Source organism: Paramacrobiotus metropolitanus, unplaced genomic scaffold (genome assembly GCF_019649055.1).
Source record: "Paramacrobiotus metropolitanus isolate TYO unplaced genomic scaffold, Prichtersi_v1.0 Parri_scaffold0000006, whole genome shotgun sequence".
Classification (NCBI taxonomy): Eukaryota; Metazoa; Tardigrada; class Eutardigrada; order Parachela; family Macrobiotidae; genus Paramacrobiotus; species Paramacrobiotus metropolitanus.
Window position 1 is genome coordinate 2,014,472 of NW_026570226.1, and position 21,212 is coordinate 2,035,683.

At 40.7% G+C, this 21,212-nt stretch overlaps 2 protein-coding genes across 5 annotated transcripts in view; one reads left to right on the plus strand and one right to left on the minus strand.

The window, feature by feature from the left end:
• LOC129581800 (endoribonuclease Dicer-like) lies at positions 1 to 9,619 on the plus strand. The gene is made up of 20 exons (XM_055473045.1): positions 1 to 271; positions 393 to 447; positions 579 to 686; positions 864 to 1,046; positions 2,524 to 2,810; positions 3,022 to 3,276; positions 3,438 to 3,684; positions 3,821 to 3,982; positions 4,043 to 4,187; positions 4,384 to 4,665; positions 4,852 to 4,987; positions 5,060 to 5,281; positions 5,559 to 6,271; positions 6,451 to 6,824; positions 6,970 to 7,936; positions 8,071 to 8,217; positions 8,277 to 8,472; positions 8,592 to 8,775; positions 9,102 to 9,177; positions 9,238 to 9,619. Exons 1-20 carry the CDS (start codon positions 158 to 160, stop codon positions 9,377 to 9,379), a joined length of 4,995 nt encoding a protein of 1,664 aa, XP_055329020.1. The 5' UTR covers positions 1 to 157; the 3' UTR covers positions 9,380 to 9,619.
• The window catches only part of LOC129581801 (transcription factor AP-2-beta-like), a 20,309-nt gene continuing 8,696 nt past the window's right edge, over positions 9,600 to 21,212 (minus strand). For 3 of the 4 annotated variants that reach the window (XM_055473048.1, XM_055473046.1, XM_055473047.1), the window contains exons 2-7: positions 18,535 to 19,005; positions 14,918 to 14,996; positions 13,814 to 14,021; positions 12,900 to 13,018; positions 11,283 to 11,424; positions 9,600 to 10,429 (exon numbers count right to left, since the gene is read on the minus strand). In XM_055473048.1, the coding sequence (XP_055329023.1) occupies positions 10,150 to 10,429; positions 11,283 to 11,424; positions 12,900 to 13,018; positions 13,814 to 14,021; positions 14,918 to 14,996; positions 18,535 to 19,005 (1,299 nt within the window). In that variant the 3' untranslated portion in view covers positions 9,600 to 10,149. Of the gene's footprint in view, positions 10,430 to 11,282; positions 11,425 to 12,899; positions 13,019 to 13,813; positions 14,022 to 14,917; positions 14,997 to 18,534; positions 19,006 to 19,669; positions 20,119 to 21,212 lie in introns of those variants that run through there. The other variant, XM_055473050.1, reaches the window with a different exon arrangement.

Genomic DNA, 21,212 nt, shown 5'->3' on the forward strand with positions numbered 1-21,212 from the left:
GAATTTCTCAGATTTCGTGTTTGTTTTTATCCATTCGGTATCAACGCAACAGCCGTAGTTGAACAGTTGGAGTTTGATCTATAACTGCGAACAATTTAATCGAGTGGCGCATAAATTCAAACAGGTAAAATTCACACACTTAGCGCAGGACTGCAGAATGGCTGCAGATTTCTCTACGAGTATGGAAGTGGACGAAAACCTTGGCGATCAGGATAACATTGATTTGGCAGACATTGCGTTGGCAGACGATATACAGAATCGCCCTTACCAGGTACAGTGTGGGATTCATTAGTTTTCTACATTGCAAGCCACAGAGTCGCAGACGTCGCATTGCGAGCGTTCTATTTTGCAAAAGTATGAATACTTTTGCAAAAGCATGAATACTTTTGCAGGACGAGCTCATCGACCTTGCACTGAAAGAGAACGTCATCTGCGCTCTGGGAACTGGTAAGTGGGAATCCCGGAAATTATAAGCTTTTTAGTTTATTCGTAGTTAAATAATGTTGCTGTGACGTTTGCTGTCATTAATCTGCAACCTGGACATTGGAATATTGCTTAAGCGAACGCTTTTGGTTTAGGCATGGGGAAGACTCAGATTGCTGTGGGTGTGTGTAAACGCTTGCTGTTCGAAATCACGGTACCCTGGGATGAAGGAGGAAAACGAACGATAATGGTGGTTCCTACAGGTTAAAAAAATACACACAGCTTAATTCAATTTGTTATGTGTTTTTTTAAGCTTTAATGCATGGTTTGCGAATTTCCAGAAGTTGTTTATTAATTTATTAGCAACTACTTAATACTAATTTGTTAGTAGTAGGTTAGTAACAACATAATTATTAGGAAGTGTCGTTTTTTTTGCCTAGTCCCGCTGGTTGATCAGCAAGCGAAATACTTTCGACGGTGGCTGCCAATATCTGTCAAGGGATACCATGGCGGAATATGCGTTAAATGGAACAAAGAGTCGTGGGAAGCTGAGTTTCGGGCGCATCAGATGTTGCTCATGGTACCAGATGTCCTAAAAGACCTTCTGCATAATTGGATTTTAGGTGCGCTGTGCATTTTTAGACATGTCAATGACATGTCAAGTTTCCTATATTTCTGTTTGGCCAACGACTGAGTAATAGGAGAGTGAGTAACATAAGCCGTTAAATCAGTGAAAGAATTCAACTTTTCAAATTTTCACCAACTAAATAATTTACCTTGATTATTTTATATTATGTGACTTAATTTTAAAACCTGATTGTGGGGCCATCGCTTGTGGTCAGTTTGGCAAACATGGCTGAGAAAGCCAGCGATAATACCCATGATGCTGAAGATAATTATGAGCCTTTTTCCATCGAGAAACTCTCTAGCCTATTCCCTGATGGAACGGCCAAAGATCAATGGTCCTTCGGAAGGCTGATACCCTTGATACGAAAGATGATTCCGGCCATTGCCAGTGATCTGGAGAACGTACAGAAATACCCAGTCTACCACGAGGATCTCAACGGCCTCATCACCAAGTGTATCGATACTCAAGTTCCTGCGCTGATCTCACCGATCGTGCAAGAAAACCAAAGATTGAAAGCAGAGCTTTCTTCATTGGAAGCCCAAGTGAAAGAGCTACAAGAACGTCAGAAAAAGTATGATGACATCTCCATGTCGCTACTGGTTCTCAGGGACGAAATCAATGCCGTAAAAACGGCGCAGCCTGTACCCTCCATGAGCACCGTCGATGTCGGCCGATTAGTACTCCAACCCTCCGGGTTTCGATCGGTCGCCAAGACTCCTGCCAAGACGCCTGTGGAGAAACCCTCCACCACCGATACCCCACACGAGCCACACACAACCCCTGACATGAAAGTCCCCCAACCGCGCTTTGATGAAACCCCCCCTGACGCTTCGGACTCGAAAGCATCCTGGGCCACCGTAGCTAAAAAAGGAAAAGTGGTCCGTGGCACGCGTGAAAAAACCACCAGCGCCAGCGAGGACATCGTCATGTCTGCCCTGCAGATCCGGCGAGCCCCCAGAGCTGAGAAAGAGAAGGTGAAAAAGGACTTTTGTCTACATGGCATCCCCCCTCGGGAGCAGACCGAACACCAGACTCTCGACGAGTACAGCAAGGATCTCAAGGCAATTATTGAATCTATTGGAATCTCTGTGAGATTTGTTTCGATCTATTCTGCTAAAAACGGCCGTAAGAATAGTCTGTTAGCACGTGTTGGTTCTTACGCTAGTGAAACCGAAAAAATGTTCACCCCCGATAACTGGCCCCCTAACATCGGGGTGCGTGAGTGGGCATTTGCCCCCAAGGAGCTGTAATGGTTTGGTCTCATTGATTTCCACCATCCTTCATCCGTTCTGGTACTTTAGTTTGTACTTTTACTTCGATACTTATTAAAGGTTCCGTTCAGTGAAAGAATTACCGTGACTGTTACAATTTCTGTAACCGTATAACGATTATTAAGACCAAAGACTGATTGTAGAAAAAATTGTTTCTTTACAGATGAATTCGTATTTTACTGTGAATACCTCTACTTATAGACGTGTCACGCATAAATTTGCTGATTTTGGACGAGTGTCATCGTGCCGGGAAGAGTCATTCCTACAGAGAGATAATGCGCTACATAGAAAAACGTCCATCTTCCGAACGTCCCCGCATCTTGGGTCTGACGGCATCCGTCGTGCAGTGCAAACTAAGGAATCTGGACGGTCTGAATGCGTTGATAGCAGAACGCGAAGAATGTCTGGGAGCCAAAGTTTGTACATCCGTGGACGAAACGGTTGGATTATACGAAGCTAAACCGCAAATATCCGTTGAAGTTTTTCAGGTGATTTATCTGATAGAAGAACAATTTATATGGTCAGCACAGTTTTAAATTTGTAAATCGTTTTATCTGCATATTCCGATTTACAAACCTGCCACAATTATTTTGAATCTTATTGGTTTTGGTGTGGTTTATAATTGTATAGGAGGTCAGGATTTAGTGTGATTGAATTTGATCGGAGAGAATATTTAACGATTTTTTTTTAATTTTGCAGCCGCAGTCTGACAACGATGACGACACTGAAATTTGTTCTGAACTTGACGAAACAATTCAGTGGCTTGATTCTGCAAAAACATATCTGAGAGAAATCCTAATTAATGCGGCCAGTGAGGCAGGGAATGTGGACGTCCATGGAATGTCGGATGAGCATTTTCAGCTGGGTGTCCATAGATCCCTCCAGCTTCTGAGATCTTCCCTGTCGCAGATGAGGGAAACATACCGTTCACTGGGCCCGTGGTGTGCTTACCAGGTAGAACAATGTGATATAATATTCACTTTTGGCACAATGCACTTTGCGGTATACATTGCGCGCGTACGTATGCTACTTAGAAAATATTACTCGTAGGCATGTGTCATAAGAGGATCAGGGATCTGGATATTTATTATTTATGTTACGTTTGGTTTTCTTAGGTGGCCTGTATGGTGAAAAAGGATTTTGAATTGTTAATTCGCAATAAATGTTTCTACAAGGAGCTTGTTAATCCCGCACTGAGTGCTATAAGTGAGCTGCATATTTTTGGATCGTTACTGGAAATAAAAAAGCACACAAAGAACATTCCGCGAGGGGATATCGAAGCGATATCAGAAGTGGCTTCTCCAAAGTTACGCAAACTTATGGATGTAATGATGGCCAACAAACCTAGTGAAAAAGTGGAAGGTAAACCACTCCCGTTAAAAATATTTTATGGGTGTAGAAAGCCGTATATGGTTAGTGTATTTGCAGAATTTCGCCAAAACGTATTTGTCTTACGGTTAGACAAACATTTTGTAATTTTCAGTTTCTCTTTTTGTAGATGCATCTAGGGGTTTGCGTTGTATTGTATTTGTGCAGTCCCGATTCGACGCATGGGCATTGGCTAAGTTTTTTTCCTTCCTCTCCGTCGGCGGATCTGGAGAATTTTCTTTCATTAAATCTGGGTATCTTGTGGGTCAACTGCTGCCGTCGGGAAGCGATGGTGCGGAAGATTACGTGGATATTTTAGTGAAAACTAAGAGCTAAAATTTTCGCTTTTCAGGCGAGAAACCTTATCGAGTGGGTTTAAATCATGCACAGTCAGCAGCCACTTTGGAGAAATTTCGACGAGGTGCTGTAAATGTTTTGATCGCCACGAATGTCGTGGAAGAAGGTCTGGATGTTCCCGACTGCAATCTGATTATTCGGTAACCGGAAATTTTTTTTTGCTTTAGTCGTTTTCGAACTTGTGTCATCTGATACAACATTATGTGCACGCCTCTGTTTTTTGTGCATTCATTCGACCACTGATTATATTTTCCAACTGCAAGCTTTTCAGCTTTGCGTTACACTTGATCTCTTTTCGAATTTCCAGATATTTATGAGTTATGTTTTTCTTTATAGGCTCGATAAACCGTCGAATTACTGCTCATACGTCCAGTCAAAAGGACGCGCAAGAGCGCAGAATTCCAGATATATTGTGTTTTCGGATTCCTTTGATAAGACAAAGCGTGAACTGGACGAATATGACAAATTGGACCAGCGCCTCAAGGATATGTGTGTGGAACGCGTGGTTCCTGATATGGATACGCAGTCCCAGCACTTCTCGGATAAATCGGACCACTTTAGTCCTCCTGGTTCGAAAGCTATGGCAACTTTAAATACAGCACTTACCTTGCTGCAGAAGTGCGTAATTATTTTTCGTTGCGCTACAGGAGTTATAGCTAAGTACTCGTATTTGGATACCCCCTTAAAAAGTGCTAAATATCACAAACTCATCTTATTGTGGGCATGCACGTATAATGCGGTAATCATAACTTTGTATAATAAGTTTGTAGCGATACGCGAATTTTTCGTATTGATTTGAGCTAGGTATTGCAATTCCCTTGAACCTCGATTACGCTTCTCCGCTGGAAATGTTCATGGCAAATACATTCACAGTAGCTCAGGATTATATGCTTTCCGGATTTACATGAGACTGGACTCTGCTTTAAAGCATCCTGTTACCGTACGAATAAACAGTTGTTTTGAACCGCCAGTGGAGCTGCAAACTGAGAAGTGACTGACTGTTGCATCGTAGGGTCCATTTAAAAAGTCCAGAAAACTGGCAAAGCAAGCCGCGGCATTACAGTGCGTAGAAGAACTGTACAACAAGGGAGTTTTGGATGAAAACTTGCTACCAATCGTGGAAACTCATCAGGATGACATGTTCCTAATGATTGGCGATCGGCAGAAAGAACCAACAACAGAGGGAGAAGGAGCGGCAGGATCAAAGCGTCGGAAACAGTTCTATCCTAAAAAGGTTGTAATCATGTTTCTTGTAATCGCAATATTGCAGTCTAAGCCGCAGTTTTATTTCGGTAGGTATTATCCCTACAAAATCAGTGCCAGTGATCACGCGCTTGAAATTGCTCTCCGCTTTATAGGCGTAAACAAATATAGAGGACTGTATGGTACACGTAAATTGTTAGTGTATTACGGTATTCTTTAATCTTTATAATCTATATTATTATTATTTTTTATTCTGTATCGGGTTCGTTCTTATCATTTGAATTTTGATTTGGTCCTATTTCATTTAGACCGCATCGCTTCTGAATCGTTGCCGTCCAATCGTGGGAATGCCCTGCCATTTGTACCTAATTCGAATTGAGCATCAGCGGTCTTTTCTAAAAGATGATTCCTCCAGATTTCTCGCCGATGATTCCAGATGTATCGGTTTCTTGTCGAGATGTGCCATGCCGCCCTTCCCAGCTTTTAATGTTTATATGTGCAGAGCGGAATATCAGATAACTTTGTCGCTGCTAAGCGATTCCATAATTCTGAATTCCCAAAAGTTGGACGATATACAAAAAGCTCATTGTGCCATCTATGAGCAAGCACTTCTGTTTATCGAAGCCATCGCGTTGCATTTCGACGAGAATCTGGACAGTGAAGCTTTCTACGTGGTGCCGCTGACCAAATTACTCACTGGTGCAGGCCTGTACGGGATTGACTGGGAAATGATTGATCGCATTAAAGATCCTGCTCAATACTCCGTGATTTCTCTTCCGGAAGAAGAGCGGCGGTATCGGAAGGTTAAACCGACAAGTTTCGTCGATGGCGTTGTAGTGCGCTGGTATAAGCCGGAAGATGACCGCTTTTTCATTACGAATATGCGGGATGATATGACGCCAGCGACACCCTGTAAATTAGACGAATATACTTCATTCAGTGAATATTTTGAGCGGAAGTACGGAATACAGATTCAGGACTTGAATCAACCAATTATGGATGCCATTTTTTGTTCCAAAAGGTTGGTTTATGGTAGTACAGTTAACTTATTACGAGTAGTTTCACAAAATGTGCAATTGTCAGGCAATCAGTTACCTTAATTCATCATTTACTTCATTTTAATTGCCTATTTTTGCTTTGTGTGATACCCTTAATACTTCTACTGACTGAGTAGATTAAGTTCTAGTTTTCGTATTGCAGGCTAAATCTGATAAAGTTTGTTTATCACGGTATTAAACCGGACGAAACAGCGAAAGATTCCCGTGCAGAAACTAAGCGTAATGGACAGTTAATGCTTGTCCCAGAACTCTGCCAACTCTTTCCCATGCCTGCGCCGCTGTACATCAAGTGTCTTGTTCTTCCGTCGCTCCAGCATCGCATGCGTTGGTTTTCGCATATGCTCTCCTTGTATCGCCGACTGAAAAGCGAAACTGGTATTGGAATTGACACTGTCGAACCGGACAGCTGGCCGCCGTTGGTTTATCAAGGGAAAACGCAAAGGGATATCGAAGGGGCATCTCAGCGTTATCTCCAACAAGACACTGACCAAGAAATGTCGGTAGCCGTTGTCAGTGGTAGGTATCTGGATGCAGTTTTGAATGGAAATATATAGTACTGAAAACGAAACGGGCTTTGTACGATGTTCGCAAAACTAATTGAACAATTTAAAGGACACGCACGACCCTTATTTGATATTTTTCGCTTCGTTTGTTACTTCAGGTAACAAAATGCCCGAAAAGGAATCATCATCAGAGCCTGAACGTATCGAAACAGAAGCAGATGAACTTCCTGATGATTTCGGATTAGTCTACACTCAGTTTGTCCGTCATAAATTTTATAGTTTGGCGGATGAGGGAGTCGATGACTATGAGGTCATGAAAGTAGAAGAACCCTCTCCAAAGAGCCCTGCATCTTCCGATACATCAGCTAACGATTTTTATTACGATCTCCCGGCATCTGGATGCTCTCCCGCCCTTTTTGAATGTCCGTTTTCTATAGATGCTGAATTTTCTTTGGATGTACGGAAACTACCCTTACCTGATCTGAATCACTTGTTGAACGCCGTGACATCCGCCAAAGTGGCTGATGGATTCAATTTGGAACGTTTAGAAGTTATTGGAGACACGTTTTTGAAATTCTCATCGTATGTTTACGTGTATTTCCGGTTCAGGCAACACCAAGAAGGAAGACTGACGCAACTGTGCGATCAGTTTGTATCGAATTTTAATCTTTATCGCCTAGCGAAAACCAAAGATCTTCAAAACTATGTCCTGAATCAAGAGTTTAATCCAGGAGATAATTTCGTCCCACCTGGTTATATTTTTGATGAGCAGGAATCCAACGAGATGCTGGCAAATTCAGGTACCAAGGCGGACAAATTTCCATCGGCTCGCGTACACCAACCCATTGAAGACAAGACAATTGCCGACGTTATGGAAGCTTTGATAGGCACGTTTCTCATCAATTCTAGTGCCCGCAGTGCGCAGGTGTTTATGTCATGGTTGGGGCTGTGTGTACTGCCGGAAACGACAAATGCACCCCAAGAAGGACCATCTGTTGACAGATATGGAGTGTTTCGTGCGGAAGATATTACCTCTCCGTTGCTTAGAATGGGTGCGGATGTTGATGCCGAACTATGCAAGCTGACGGCGGGATTCGACGATTTTGAACGGCGAATAGGATACAGGTTAGATGGACGCTCTGTTCATAGTTTGCACGTCGATTTCCATTTACTGCTGACATTTTGTGGGGCCTCAGACTTGGTAGTGATGGCATATCTTGAAACCTCGTAAACAACTGATGAAGGTTTTGGCGTTACAGATTCCGGAACAAGGCCTTCTTACTGCAGGCCTTCACGCATTCGACATATGAACCCAATTCCATTACGGACTGCTACCAGAGGCTGGAATTTCTCGGTGATGCCATTATCGATTTCTTAATAACCCGTTACGTTTATGAAGATTTCAAGTAAGGTTAACAGTTTTGAATTTTTGTTATGGCTTGCTTGATGGTGCCCCTGATTGCAGGAGTCATGCTCCCGGTGTGATGTCAGACTTGCGTTCAGCTTTGGTCAATAATCTGACATTTTCTACATTAGCTGTTAAATACAATTATCACAATCATATTAAATTCCAAAGTCTCCATTTACATAATACCATCGACTTATTTGTCCAAACGGTGCAGGAGAAACATCAGGATGTGTTGCCGCTGCAAGAGGAAATGGTACGGTAGTTCTGAAGTGATAAATTAATAAATCTGTTCTTATTTATGGCTTGTGCGTTTGTAAGGGAAACCAAACCATCTTGGTTTTATTAATGATAATCATAATTTTTTGCCAATAGTTGATTGCTGACTTTGACGACGATAAAGATGATGACGACGTCGATATCGGGTATGAAGAACCAGAAGCTCCAAAAGCCTTGGGAGATGTATTCGAGGCGGTAGCCGGGGCAATCTTTCTAGACAGTGGTTTGTCACTCGATACGGTGTGGAAGGTCTATTACAATATTATGCGAGCCCAAATAGGTGAGTAAATGGCATACTTGATGGTTGTAGACGTATACAGCAACACGTTACGAGTTTTCTGCATGACATAATAATGGTATTAAATTTTTGCATCCAAAAACGATGCAGTTAGGTACAACAGTATAACTACCGATTGCCACAAATAAAAAATTATCGGTATAAAAATATCAATGCGACCTGTGTGCGTATAATAAGTAGCTGTGGCAGGTAGTTCACGAACGGTGCGTGTTATGAAGGCGCCGAAGTACTGTGGTAACTTAAGAAGTTACAGGTTAATTGCAACAAGCTTGACATATAAATATGTAATTCAACATGAACTTTTGTAGAACACTTCACGAAAAATTGTCCGATAAATCCAGTTCGGGAACTAATGGAACGGGAAGGCGTGAATTGTCGGTTTGGGTGAGTACTCGCATACTAATCCTAAGAAAACTGGTATTCAGTTTTACTTCATCTTTCCAGGTCAGCCGAACGTTTGAGTAATGGGAAAACGTTGGTCCAGGTGACAGTCTTAGGCAAAGGGACCTTTGTTGGGAAAGGTAATAACTCTCGCGCTGCAAAGTGCAATGCTTCTAAAGCTGCTCTGGCTCAGATTAAAAGGTGATTCCGTCTCTTGTGTTATTCTGGATTTTCGTTGTCGGAAGTTTTTGGTTTTCATTTGTATACGATATGTTTCTGTGCTAACTGGTACACTGGCGGATCTTGTTGTTTATTTGGTTGTGATAAATCTCACTGATTTAATATATTTGTTTTGATAAGTTTTTTATGTCACTGTTTACTTGTTTGCGCGTTTTGCACTGAGATTTTCTGGGAAGCGAAAACAAAATAAGTTTATTTCTTGTTGGCAAGATTCTTGGCAGCAGACTGCAATATGATAGACATAATAGTATGATCTTCGAACGCAAACACTGTAACATCGACATTCACAGTAGACGGATTAGGTGCGGTTCTATACAAGCTGCGAGGTACACAAGGAAGTTATTAATCATATTTAAAAATAATACGAAAAATTCCGTACAAATATAACAAAACCAAAATGGGTATGCACATGCATTTTGCGACGAACAGCAATGCGCTAGAATGAATTTTAAACTCTTACAAACAAAGAAAAACAACCCGAAATTACCGAAAAAAATACGAAATACCGGTACGTGTTTTGGATATCGAAAGCCTGTTCAGCCCGAACATGTGCAAAAAACCACTTGTACGGTAATTAGGGTTAATTATTTTTAGGACTTTGATTTTGTATTATCTTGTCATGGCACGCGTTTCACGATTTACGGGGATGTTTATACACGAATTCGACACGAGCATCTTTTCCCATCCGAGTATTGGTGTCATGCAGTATTGGAAAATACTACTGTAGATTATGTATTATTTCTTCTCATTTTCCTTCATCTTGCCGCCGTTCATATCGGTCGTACCGTTCATGGTACCGGGATAATTCTTCTCCAGATACTTCAGACATTCTGTGAGATGATTCTGAATGGCAGTAATTGCTGCGCATATTGCCGGACTGCCGAATCCGTGGGTTATCAAACTGAAATGGGTCAAATGACGCTGTATACCGGGTTCGAGAATCGGCTGCGGCCTGGTATTGCAAAGTGGTGAACGGTCTTGTGTTAAAACATCGGAGAGTTCCTTGAGCATTTGCCTGTGAAACAGTTTGTCAGTTATCACAAGAATTTAAAACTTATTCAACGAAAATCATGAAATCTTTGCTCTTATTCTAATCTACATTTTGTGTTCTTACCTAAAATTAATTGTAAGCTCGTTCTTCATTGCGTGAAATTTGTGCACATGCTTTATGTTATCAACACAACAACACTGAAATTGGGTTGCTCATCCGTATCGTTTAGTTTTCTGTATTTTTCGGACTAATTGAGTGACTTAATATCCTAGTCCAGGTGAAAGAATATTTTCAGAAAAGCATATTTCATAAAACATTTATGTCGTGCTTAAAATACAACGTATTATTGTGTTTCAGTATCGAATATTTAACGCATTTTTCCAAAGGTCATCAACCATTTTGGTAATTGTGATAACATCTGTCATCGGTTGACTAACCGGACCGATTACGAACACTGATTTATACAAATGGATACGTTAACGAATGCGTCAATTACCCGAATAAAAAACAAGGAACGAAGGCGACAAACAAAAACCCGGCCTGTGATAAGTCTTTCGCTTGACCCCACACGACGAACGTGGGCGAGCAAAGGCTTTGCAAAGTCGTTCTGTCTTGTCACATCCAATTTTCATATGATTATATTTTGATAAAGTTACCAATGGTGAGTTCGAGCTTAGTCAACCGGAAAAAGTTGAAATGATTGACCAAGGCGACACTATTTACCACGTCTTGGTGCCCTTGCCAGAATTTCACAGAATCATGCTTTATACTCATGCCTTGTAAAGCAGAAAGCTGTGTACTGTGGCAACGCAAACTTTTAAAGTTTTACAACTCATAATTGATTAAAATACTGGAAATCTTGTTACAAAATACTTACTTTGCATGATGAACTTGTTCTTTACGACGGTAAATGTCACTGGGATCGACGTGCTGTCGCGAACAATACTCGGCAACGTGGCGAGCAGGAAATTCCTGGTCACATACAAATCCAAAGTCTCGTGCTAAGTGAATCGCTTCGCCTACACAAACAAGAAAACCGTTAGAAGCGATGCTAAATAATTATTTCTTTTATTGTTATGGAGTTTTTTCAGCAAAATTACTATATGTTTGACATTGGTTATGATATGATTTGAATAAATCGCGTACAGGTACGTAATTTGTTCAGCTGCAGGTATCAGCTAAAATTTTGCCTTAATAGCGCTTCCTTGCCAAGCGGAATAAGGTCAGTTATCGCTATTGAAACGCTACACAAAAACCAATCTACAAGGTCACGTTGTTGGTTTATCGATCCAGTCTGCCATCTCTCGCCAAAGATTTATGCCAATATTCACTTAGCAAACGTCTTGCGCATAACGAACAATGATATTAGCCTGCAGCATTTTATTTCAAGTTTTTTAGATATTTGTTAAAAGTACCGCAATTATCCGTCATTTAAACTGTCATGTACTGCTCCGGCTGTTATGGCGAGATTTGATCAGAAAAACTTTTTTCTGTGAAAGGATTATGACCCAGCTACGAAGGATGGTTTGCTGATTAATTGCGGTAATTATGGTGTCCTTCCGCGTAATCGCTGCCTTCGTCAAGTAATCAACGACATGGAGCATGAAAAACACCAATATGATTTTCAATAAATACCAGGTTACTCAATTACTGTGCCAAAACGAACTGAAAGTGACACCTTTGCCTATTGTGGAAACACATAATAATATGAACAAAATTGTTTAGCCCGAGATGCCGGCAAATTGACGCGCTGTCGCTATCGCCCTGATCTGCAAATACATTACTGATGAACGCGATAAAAATTTCAGAGAATAAAATTATATATAAAACACTCAGTATAGTGAAAAAATTTAAATGTAGAAAATATTTGTCTGATATACAGATCATGTCACAAAAAACAAATTCGAAACTTTTATCCGCATGCGCATGCATGTTAGTGAAATATCTAATGGTAAGCAAAATATGTTGTGAAATACTCGTATCTAGCAGAGACGTCGGCCATTTCTTGCCTTGAGTTAATGCCAGATTTAGCTACACGCCCAAAGTTCTAAAGTATGTAAAAACCTTTTGTGCCAAAAAATGTCTCCGAGCAGGACCATATACGCACACATATACAAATGCTGTGGCTAATGAATCATAATATATACTGGCTATTATGGGAGTAGTTCACCATGGGTCTCGCTCTAGGTTACCGCATAAAATTATTGTTGTTTCGTGCAACACACCCAACTAGTGACCTCTAGACATAATGGCCTCGAAGGCTGCAGCTAGAAGCTCTCCAACTTTGACAATCAACGAACGTTGCGAGCACTGCACGTGTCTTGTGTGGCTCATTACTATTCACAAATTTGTGGCATTTTAGCTTGTAGACATTTTTGCTGTCAAGTATTTTACGTATGTTAACAGAATTAAGAAAGCCGATCACCAGAGAAGTATGAGATGCAAATTAATAGTATTTTATAAGGCCTTACAATTTTTTTACAAAAAAGGGTACCTTCAACGAGCGAAGTTAACAAAGTGACGTTGGCTGCCTTTCGACGACCAGCTGGCAAGTTAAGACCAATCTTTTCCAGTTTATCTCGCAGCGAGCGGCCGCCGTTCTTCGATTTGGCCCTAAAACAAATAAAACACTATGCTACACGTCAACGACCCATACATCAACCTACCGTACTCCATAACAGTTCCGATTCTGATACTGGTTGTTTGTTTGCAGTAATTAACGTGAAAGCAAATGACAACCGCACACACAAAAACTTTTGAGATTATATAGTTGCCGTCCAGCAGGCGCCGAAATTAAAATGATAATAAAACTCTGATACACACGGTGCAAAATTTATTAGAACAAGTTAAAGCAGCGCTGCCAGATAGGTTTATTATGCAGTATTCTGTGCCATCTGTGACCTTTAGCCAGGCCCTCATGAAAATGCCTTGTGATGGCTTAATCTTGGGTTTGTGAATAAGGCCGCATCAACTTAAAATCCATTAGATTTCTATTCGCATCGACCATCTCATCAAAATCGCAGTGAATAAGAGAAATTTTCCATTTGCCTTCCGGCTTAATTTGCTCAGGCTCTCTCTAAGCTCTCTCGAAGATACATCCCAGAAATAGAAAACAGAGTGGGATGCTGAATTTTCTCTCTCGTTTTTATATACTGCATTTATATTAACCAGACCATTTCCTTTCGTCAACATGCTCCACAATTTATTATACAAGGGGATACAGTAACTATTGCATCTGCCATTCCACTGATTCCAGTATAGACGACTCCTTGATTGGGTTTTGTTTCTCTCTAGCGGCATAGAAACTGTTCGATCTTACCGCCTTATCAGCAAACATTCTCATAACTTGATGCACAACTATTTTATTGCACAGTTGATATTTTTTTCACATGGCTAATTTTTACTGACCTCCGTAGTACACCACCAAGTAGGGATGCATTCAAGCACTCCGGTGGTGATAATCGGCGATGAACCTCTCCAACGGTCACCTTATATTTACTGGTGGAGCTCAGCAAAGATAAGCGACCGGGTACTGAGCAGAACACATCCATGTGACTAATTGTGCCGTTGTTTATGGCAATTTCTTTGGCATTTTCCGATTTTGTCCGAATTCCGACTACAAAAAAAAGAAAAATAAAATCTTGTCTTAAGGCACTGTCAAATGCGTACGTAAATATCGCTGATGCAGCGTATCAAGTATGATCTGTATCGTAAAATAATACGTTGCTTGCTTATAACGTTGTACGCAATGAAATGCGTGACCTCTATCATAAAGTTGAAATCGTCAGTGCAGGGATTAATTACTGGGGTTTGCCCGGTACAACGTAATTTCCATCAACAGGCAATGCAATTTTAATAACAAAATTATCAAGAAAGAACGGTAACAAGATAGCCGGTGTTTATCCTGAGGGAAATGCGCCAATTATGACCTGTTCGATCGGGCAGTTTCAGTGCAGAACTGCCCGGACTGTATTATATGGCGAGACATGGGCCCTAACAAAGCGCCTCTTGTTGCGTACATAATGCGGTTAAATCAATGTTTTAAATTTCCTGCTGTTTGGCAGTGCATGAAAGCACACATATTTTTCCAGCACATCGATTTTCTTGATCATGAGGCTGCTCCTCTCCACTTCCAGTATACTATATACAATTCTCTATATTAAGGGATTAGTGCCAGAGAATTTAATTATATCCCGTGCTCAAGATAGTCGTTTACTCAATATACAGAAGGTAAATAAAGCCATGGCTCGTCAAGTGGCCAGTTGTGTGTTCGGATTCCTCTGTTGCCTACCCGACGAATTTTGAGAATGCATTGAAAGGATCTTCTTAAACAACTCCTTCAACCACCCATGTTGCTGTGCGGGGTTTCGTGCGGTGCGTGTGATAAAATCGTTCACTTGTCGTTTCAACGACTCTTATCGGTTTTCCCGATAAATTGAGAAATAATTAAAAAATGCTCCACCCCACAATGCCTTTGCACTTTATTAATACCACAGCGAATAAAACTTTTACCTTTGCGAATCACGGTGCTGTGCTCGTTCACCATGGAAAAGCCGCCTCCACCGCCACCATCGTGATGATCGACAACGCCCTGCAATTCAAATGCACACGTTTTACTTTAAATCAAAAATAACGTATTTAAAACTAAAAATTATCCCTATGTATGCATATCTGAATCTTTTCGTTGACCTGTAACGGCTTCATGACTCTTTAGACACAATAAATTTTGAAGCATATCTGTATAAATGCAATATCTGTACAAATGCATTTTGAAACATTTCTGTATCTTGTGACCTTTGAGTAATTGTTAATTTCTGTTAACGAAGCGTTATTGCTCTTTGTTGCGTTTTAAAAATTTGCGTACAGATGCGCCATTATTACGCGTGTAGCATTAAAATAAGGTCCTTGTAGTATCGCTATTCTATAGCGGAGCGAAGTTCTTGCATTAAGTGGATTTTGATGGTGTATAAATGATGCCATAAGCGCGTGTACTTAGCGTCTGCGTGTTTATCATAACGAATCTCCGAATGTGGATTAGCTGTGTAATGAAGTGGAGAAATGAAAGTAATTAATCAGAAATCAGCAGAAGCTGACAGTATTTATTAAAACGGGGCGCGCTGTTTACACAGAATGAGACATTAATAATTACACAACCATACGATGCGAGGAGCGATAGATACAGATATTGTACAAGGAACTTAACAATACTAACGTAGTATCTAATGGCAAAGGCAAGTTTTGGACCAGTGTAAAATGTAAAACAAAGTAAATAAACAAAGGAAGATTGCTTCGAAGTTACAAAAAAACCTATGAATTTCCTTAATAGAAAATCGTAAGCTGGTGAAGCTTCAACAAGTTAAGGTCGATAGTTTAAAAATGTTTATGCAAGCTGACAAGATGTTTCCGGTTGTGGACAATCGGTCGCAACGTTGTTCTTCGAGCTTGTACAAAAGCACACACATTTTATTTTGCTGTGGTAGGTTTGAATAACACCGCATTGTTGAAGGGAAATAATATCGTAATTAAAGAAAGAATGATATCAATTAGTGAAATGACTGATTACTGTCAGGTACATTCCCCGGGCGGAGGTTGTCTAGCTTGTTGTTTTTAATGGTTCCACCACTGTGTTCTTGTGCCGCGAACATAACTCTTTTTGTTAAACGAAATCTGTGCGTTTACGCATTACAATGCCAGTTCTAGTATTCCTAACTGTTTGATAAGCCACCAAATTTGCTTTCTGTTTCTTTGATTTGCGAAATTTAAATTTCCGCATTATATTTTTTTGTGAACCTTTAAAACCTCCTACGTACAAATCTGCCATAAATTATGTGTTACGGTAAACGCAATAAGGCGCAAATTCAAAACCTAAGTATTGTCGATTCTGATAAATGGAATCGACCTTAATTAGCTGATTTCATTTACAGAACCACCGCTGTTTACTTAGCGTTTCATCCACGTATTTAGCTCTTTTGTAAACAATACAATCCGTCGGAATGATCATCAGCGCGGACAACAGACCAATTAAGCGGGATCTTAATTATGTGTTTATATGAATAATATGGCATTGCGCAAATCCAGACGAGAGTACTGTGTCTGTGTGTGCCCGGCCGGGGCTCTTGGACAATTTGCGCTGCTGTCCAGCTGTTTCAGTGCGTCTCTAATTGAATGGGTTGTGATTTTTCGTATTACACGCTTCACTTTATTTCAAAAGCCAGTGAGCATACAATACGCACTCCAGATGTAGCGTGTGTCCATGTAAACTAGTGCGGGTTGCCGGTATTGTTCCCATTTTAACGCACATCCGCGGCAAGGAGATGCAACTTGCTAAACCCGAGCATGTTTGCAGGTTATCGAGGTCTGAAGCGGCTCATTAAACTTGGATTGCGGATCAAGGATGAATAGCCGCGCCGGCACAGCGCAGTTGTCACAGTTTTCCTCTGTATATACTAGATACAGTATATGATGTATACACACAGGATGTAGGATATTTTGGGAGTTTTTAAGTAGATTTTACATGTGTTGCATGAGAGGGACCCCCTATCTGATTGGGCAAATCCCGCCGGAATATCGCTTTAAATCCAATCCGGCCGCATAGTGCACAACGCTCTTGAACAATAACATGAAATTTGCAACCTTCATGTACTAATCACCCTAATCAAGCGCGTGCCGGTCAGATCCGTTATAGCTCTTTACCCACATCTGACGGCCGGAGGGATTTTTAGCCAGATTAGTCCCAAAATAAACATTCCAAGTGCTTGGAGCAGAAATGTATACAGAAGCATCGTTTACAGAAAATTCCGAGTCTGACGCCAGGTTTAATTGTTTGACCTATATCCAGTAAGGATTTATAAAATTTTGTTATTTCATAACACTAAGTATAAATAAAACAATTAACAGCGCTTTCCATGACTTATAATATTTATCCATCTTGTTGATAACATTCGTTTTGTGTAATTTTAAGTAAGTAAGAGTGATCGACATTTTCTTTGAAAGGGATATTTACTATCATACTGCATACGAAAGGTCAACATGATTACTAATGTTTTGGCTTTTGGATGACCTACACTTAAAAATAAAACAAAAAGGTACAAGTTTCTCGAATATAGTGGATATAATAACCATTAAACAAGTGATCAAGCAAGCAAGCATCCTGAGCAAATACTGTTTGTTTCAGAGAATAGGTTTGTGAGCATTAAAAATAATATTGATGGTTGAAAACGCATAATTAAAAATGTTAAATCTTTCTGTTACCATTTATGGCATATTAAGTGCACTGAGTTACTCAAAAGAAACTGGTCGTTTGAAAGTGTTGTTAGCTACTTATGCAAGCGCGGTAGTATTTTGCGTTCCGTGGTTCACCAAAAAGTGCTGAAACGTCGCAAAACTCGAAATTCTCGTAACGGTATTATTTTACCTGGTTCTTTGGTTTTTGTCTTGCAACGGTAATAATACGGATCATGCTTGTTGACTTGTAAGCCTCAGGGTTTACATGAATGGCACCGAATGCCAAGATTTTTACAGAAGCCATTTCTTACTCGTAGGAAATGAGTGAATAAAAGATAAAAACTGCGAGCAGATTTCTCGATATTTTAAAAAAGTCTTCCTTTGTTTGCTAAGTGGATTACAGGCAATTACATAAATAAAATGGCTTTTATGCGCACATAAAGTGCGGCACGTTACGTTAGAAAACTTGCAATGAAAAGCAGCTTTAATAAAACCGCAATAACAACTTCTGGAATATGAATCGTTCCAAAAAGCTTACAGAAACAATTATTTTTTGCTAAAATATTAAATTCTGCGATAAATTTTCCGAAAACAGAAGTGCCGTTGCAGTACAGGTTTTTTTAAAAAAAAGTTTTAGACTCGCATTTATTCTGTATCTTGTAAGCGAACGTTTGATTTATGTTTGGTATACTCCAGCATCTGCTTATTGCGTGCCTATGATTTCATTTTATTGCTTTATGGTTGTGTCTTAAATTTTTTACAAACATTATCCTCGTATGAAAGGCTCACCATAAAGCGTAAGATATTGCAATACTTTTGTGTACGGCTTTATAGAGCGCTTTAACAGTTCGAATTTACTGCATCACTGACAGTATACGTAGCAGATTCCAACGCAATCAACATACCTGTCCGTCCACTTCCATAACCTGCTGCAGCATACTAGCCGAGCTGAGCGTCATAAGGTCCTGCTCGGAGGCGATGCCGCCATGCGGCCCAGCATGCACCAAGATATCCGGCCGGCGGATCTGCGGAAAATCTGGCCGACCGCGCGTATCGTAGGCCCCGGCCTGGAAGGCATGCAGCTGACCGTTGGCCGTCGGTTGGAATGAGTGCAGGGCATCCTGGGCGTCACGGCGTGGGGCTACCGCGTGCGACCAGGACTGATGCGTCTGGAAAGTGTTCAAATGGGAGTACGCATCGGCCGCCGTGGCAACATGGGGATGGTAGGCTTCCAGCTGCTGCTGGGCGAACGGCGGCGGAAAGTACGGAGGCTGAAAATCGGCACTACCGCCGGAAAAGCGCGCGGCATTCGAGTATGATGAAGGCGATACTGAGGCCGAGGAGAACTGCCCGACAGATACCAAGTCGCGGCGGTCCTGTAAAAAAATGGAGTTTAAAGCTCCCCGGTCTAATGCTCGCGATATTAGCACGGACAAACAAATGTTGACATCAATTCATAAAGCGGATTTTGAATTTTTTAGCAGCATTTATGTAACATAACACTTTTTGGCTGTGTCCAGTTTACACTGTACTTACTAAGAATGTTATGCATATGATTGTGCAGAATTATGTAAAAATATTTATAGGTGGTCACTCTGAACAATATGCCGGAAATTCGGCGCGTACTATGAACTGAATGAATTAAAAGTTTATGCAACTACAAAATTCATGATCTTTTATGTCCTGAGCATCAATAATTTCTCATCTAAAAGTAACAGCTTGCAAATGAGATTAATCTATTTATAAAAATTGATACGCTTGAGTAGGACAAATAAGTATATTAACACTCGCTGCACTGCGCATTTTCTGAACTTGACATGGTTTTTCCGTTCACTTAGTCCGTTCTGATGAGCAGCTTTGCCATCGTCAGTCATCCATAAATTATAATACAATTATATATACGACGGTGCAGGTATTTGTCGTACCAATTATATATTCGCCGGCAATGGCCGTAGCATATGAACATACACACACAGAAGCTTCCTCCACTGAAAAACTATAGCGAAGAGCGCTAAATTTAACTTTATACATGATAATCACCTCGCCGTTCAAGTCCATTATTATTGTTATAATAATGGATGAGATTTGAATTTTTCTTTATGAATCTATCCTGATCAGAGTGTACGAGTGTGCGTGAGAGAAACCGACACGCTCAATGGGGCAGTAGCAGCGGGCAGTAACGGATGAATGCTATCAAAAGTGGCATAACAAGAATAGATTCCTTATGGAAGGAAGAAAAAAACAAACCACGCGGCACACTGTACGGCGCTTTCTCCTGATGGTTAATGCTGATACGTAATAATTTCCACAGCTATTATCGCATATAATCGTCGCGTATAGTCCAACGAACTTGCACTTTATCAATGGCAAGATTCTGCCTAATGGTAAACCCGTCTAATATTTCTGATGCATAGACGAATCTCCAGCACCATAATGAATCAAAGGTAAAAGACGCTGAGTCAAAAAAATGTTGGAATCTATCAACGACAGGTACGACTAATCAAGCAATGACATGTAAGCCAGCGACATCAGGTTTTGCCATTCATACACATGTGTGTGTGTGGCTGCATGAACTGACGTACTTATTAAACTTGATAAGCAGACTAAATGCCAGCGGATTATCACAATTATTAAAAAGCGCAGCGGCCGTAAGTGAAGCGACCACACTTTACCAGACCTGGATACGGTAATAATAAAAAATTGTGTAAAATTGTGCATAAGCGGAAGTCGCTCACAATTACACAATCAAGATACTTAAACTCCTAAAGCAACCTTTTTTAGATTCGCGTTTAACTTGAAATCGCTAATTACTGTTGCTAGAATGAAGTAACATTTCGATTTGATCTACTGTCAAATCATTATAGAGAAACTCTTAACTCTGCTTTACAGCAGTAATGTTTAGAAACTTAAGTTGGGTATTACCTTATGAAATATGTACGTTCACAAAATGATACACAGATTCATAATCCAAAAGGACACTGCCACGCGTGTGTATTCCGAGGAATATAGTGCATAAAAGAATCTCCGAAACATTACAAGAACACTTTTCTCCTTAGCACGGAAATACAAAATTACCATCACCCTTCTGCTTCATCTAAATAACACATTTTTCTCTCATCGTGGAACACTGTTGATTTGCGCGCTAGGATCTTTCATGTACACACGAGTAAACTTCATTAACAGCCGGAGGTCATCGCGCGGCGCGCGCGCGCTAACACTACTGCAAATGCCAACAGGCACAACTGTTTATGAAGGGAAGCCCTTTGTGGATGGGCATCACATACATCCTAAAGCGTCAATACCAGAGGGGATTACTTTATACTGCTACTCTAACATTAACTCTTATCTGCTTCTTTTTATCGCTAGTAGTTTTCGCTTATCACGATCTACTGGAAAAAGTAGCCGGGGATGGAAGCTCGCGATCAACATAACTGGTAATTATTGTCCCCGGGTTTCCGCAACCAGGGCATACCGCCACTTCCCTTATGGTCATCGCCGGGGCACAGACAAACTACGGCAGCGGCACGAGCAATCGGAGATTGTTTAACCTGCGGCTACCACTGGGTATTTACAGTTCACTAAG

Excerpts from the sequence above, each read along its gene's own strand:
- LOC129581800 (XM_055473045.1), top strand. The coding sequence starts at position 158 with ATGGCTGCAGATTTCTCTACGAGTATGGAAGTGGACGAAAACCTTGGC. Across the intron at positions 687-863 it reads GATAATGGTGGTTCCTACAG|TCCCGCTGGTTGATCAGCAA; the intron begins GTTAAAAAAATA and ends TTTTTTGCCTAG. Across the intron at positions 8,473-8,591 it reads TGCCGCTGCAAGAGGAAATG|TTGATTGCTGACTTTGACGA; the intron begins GTACGGTAGTTC and ends TTTTGCCAATAG.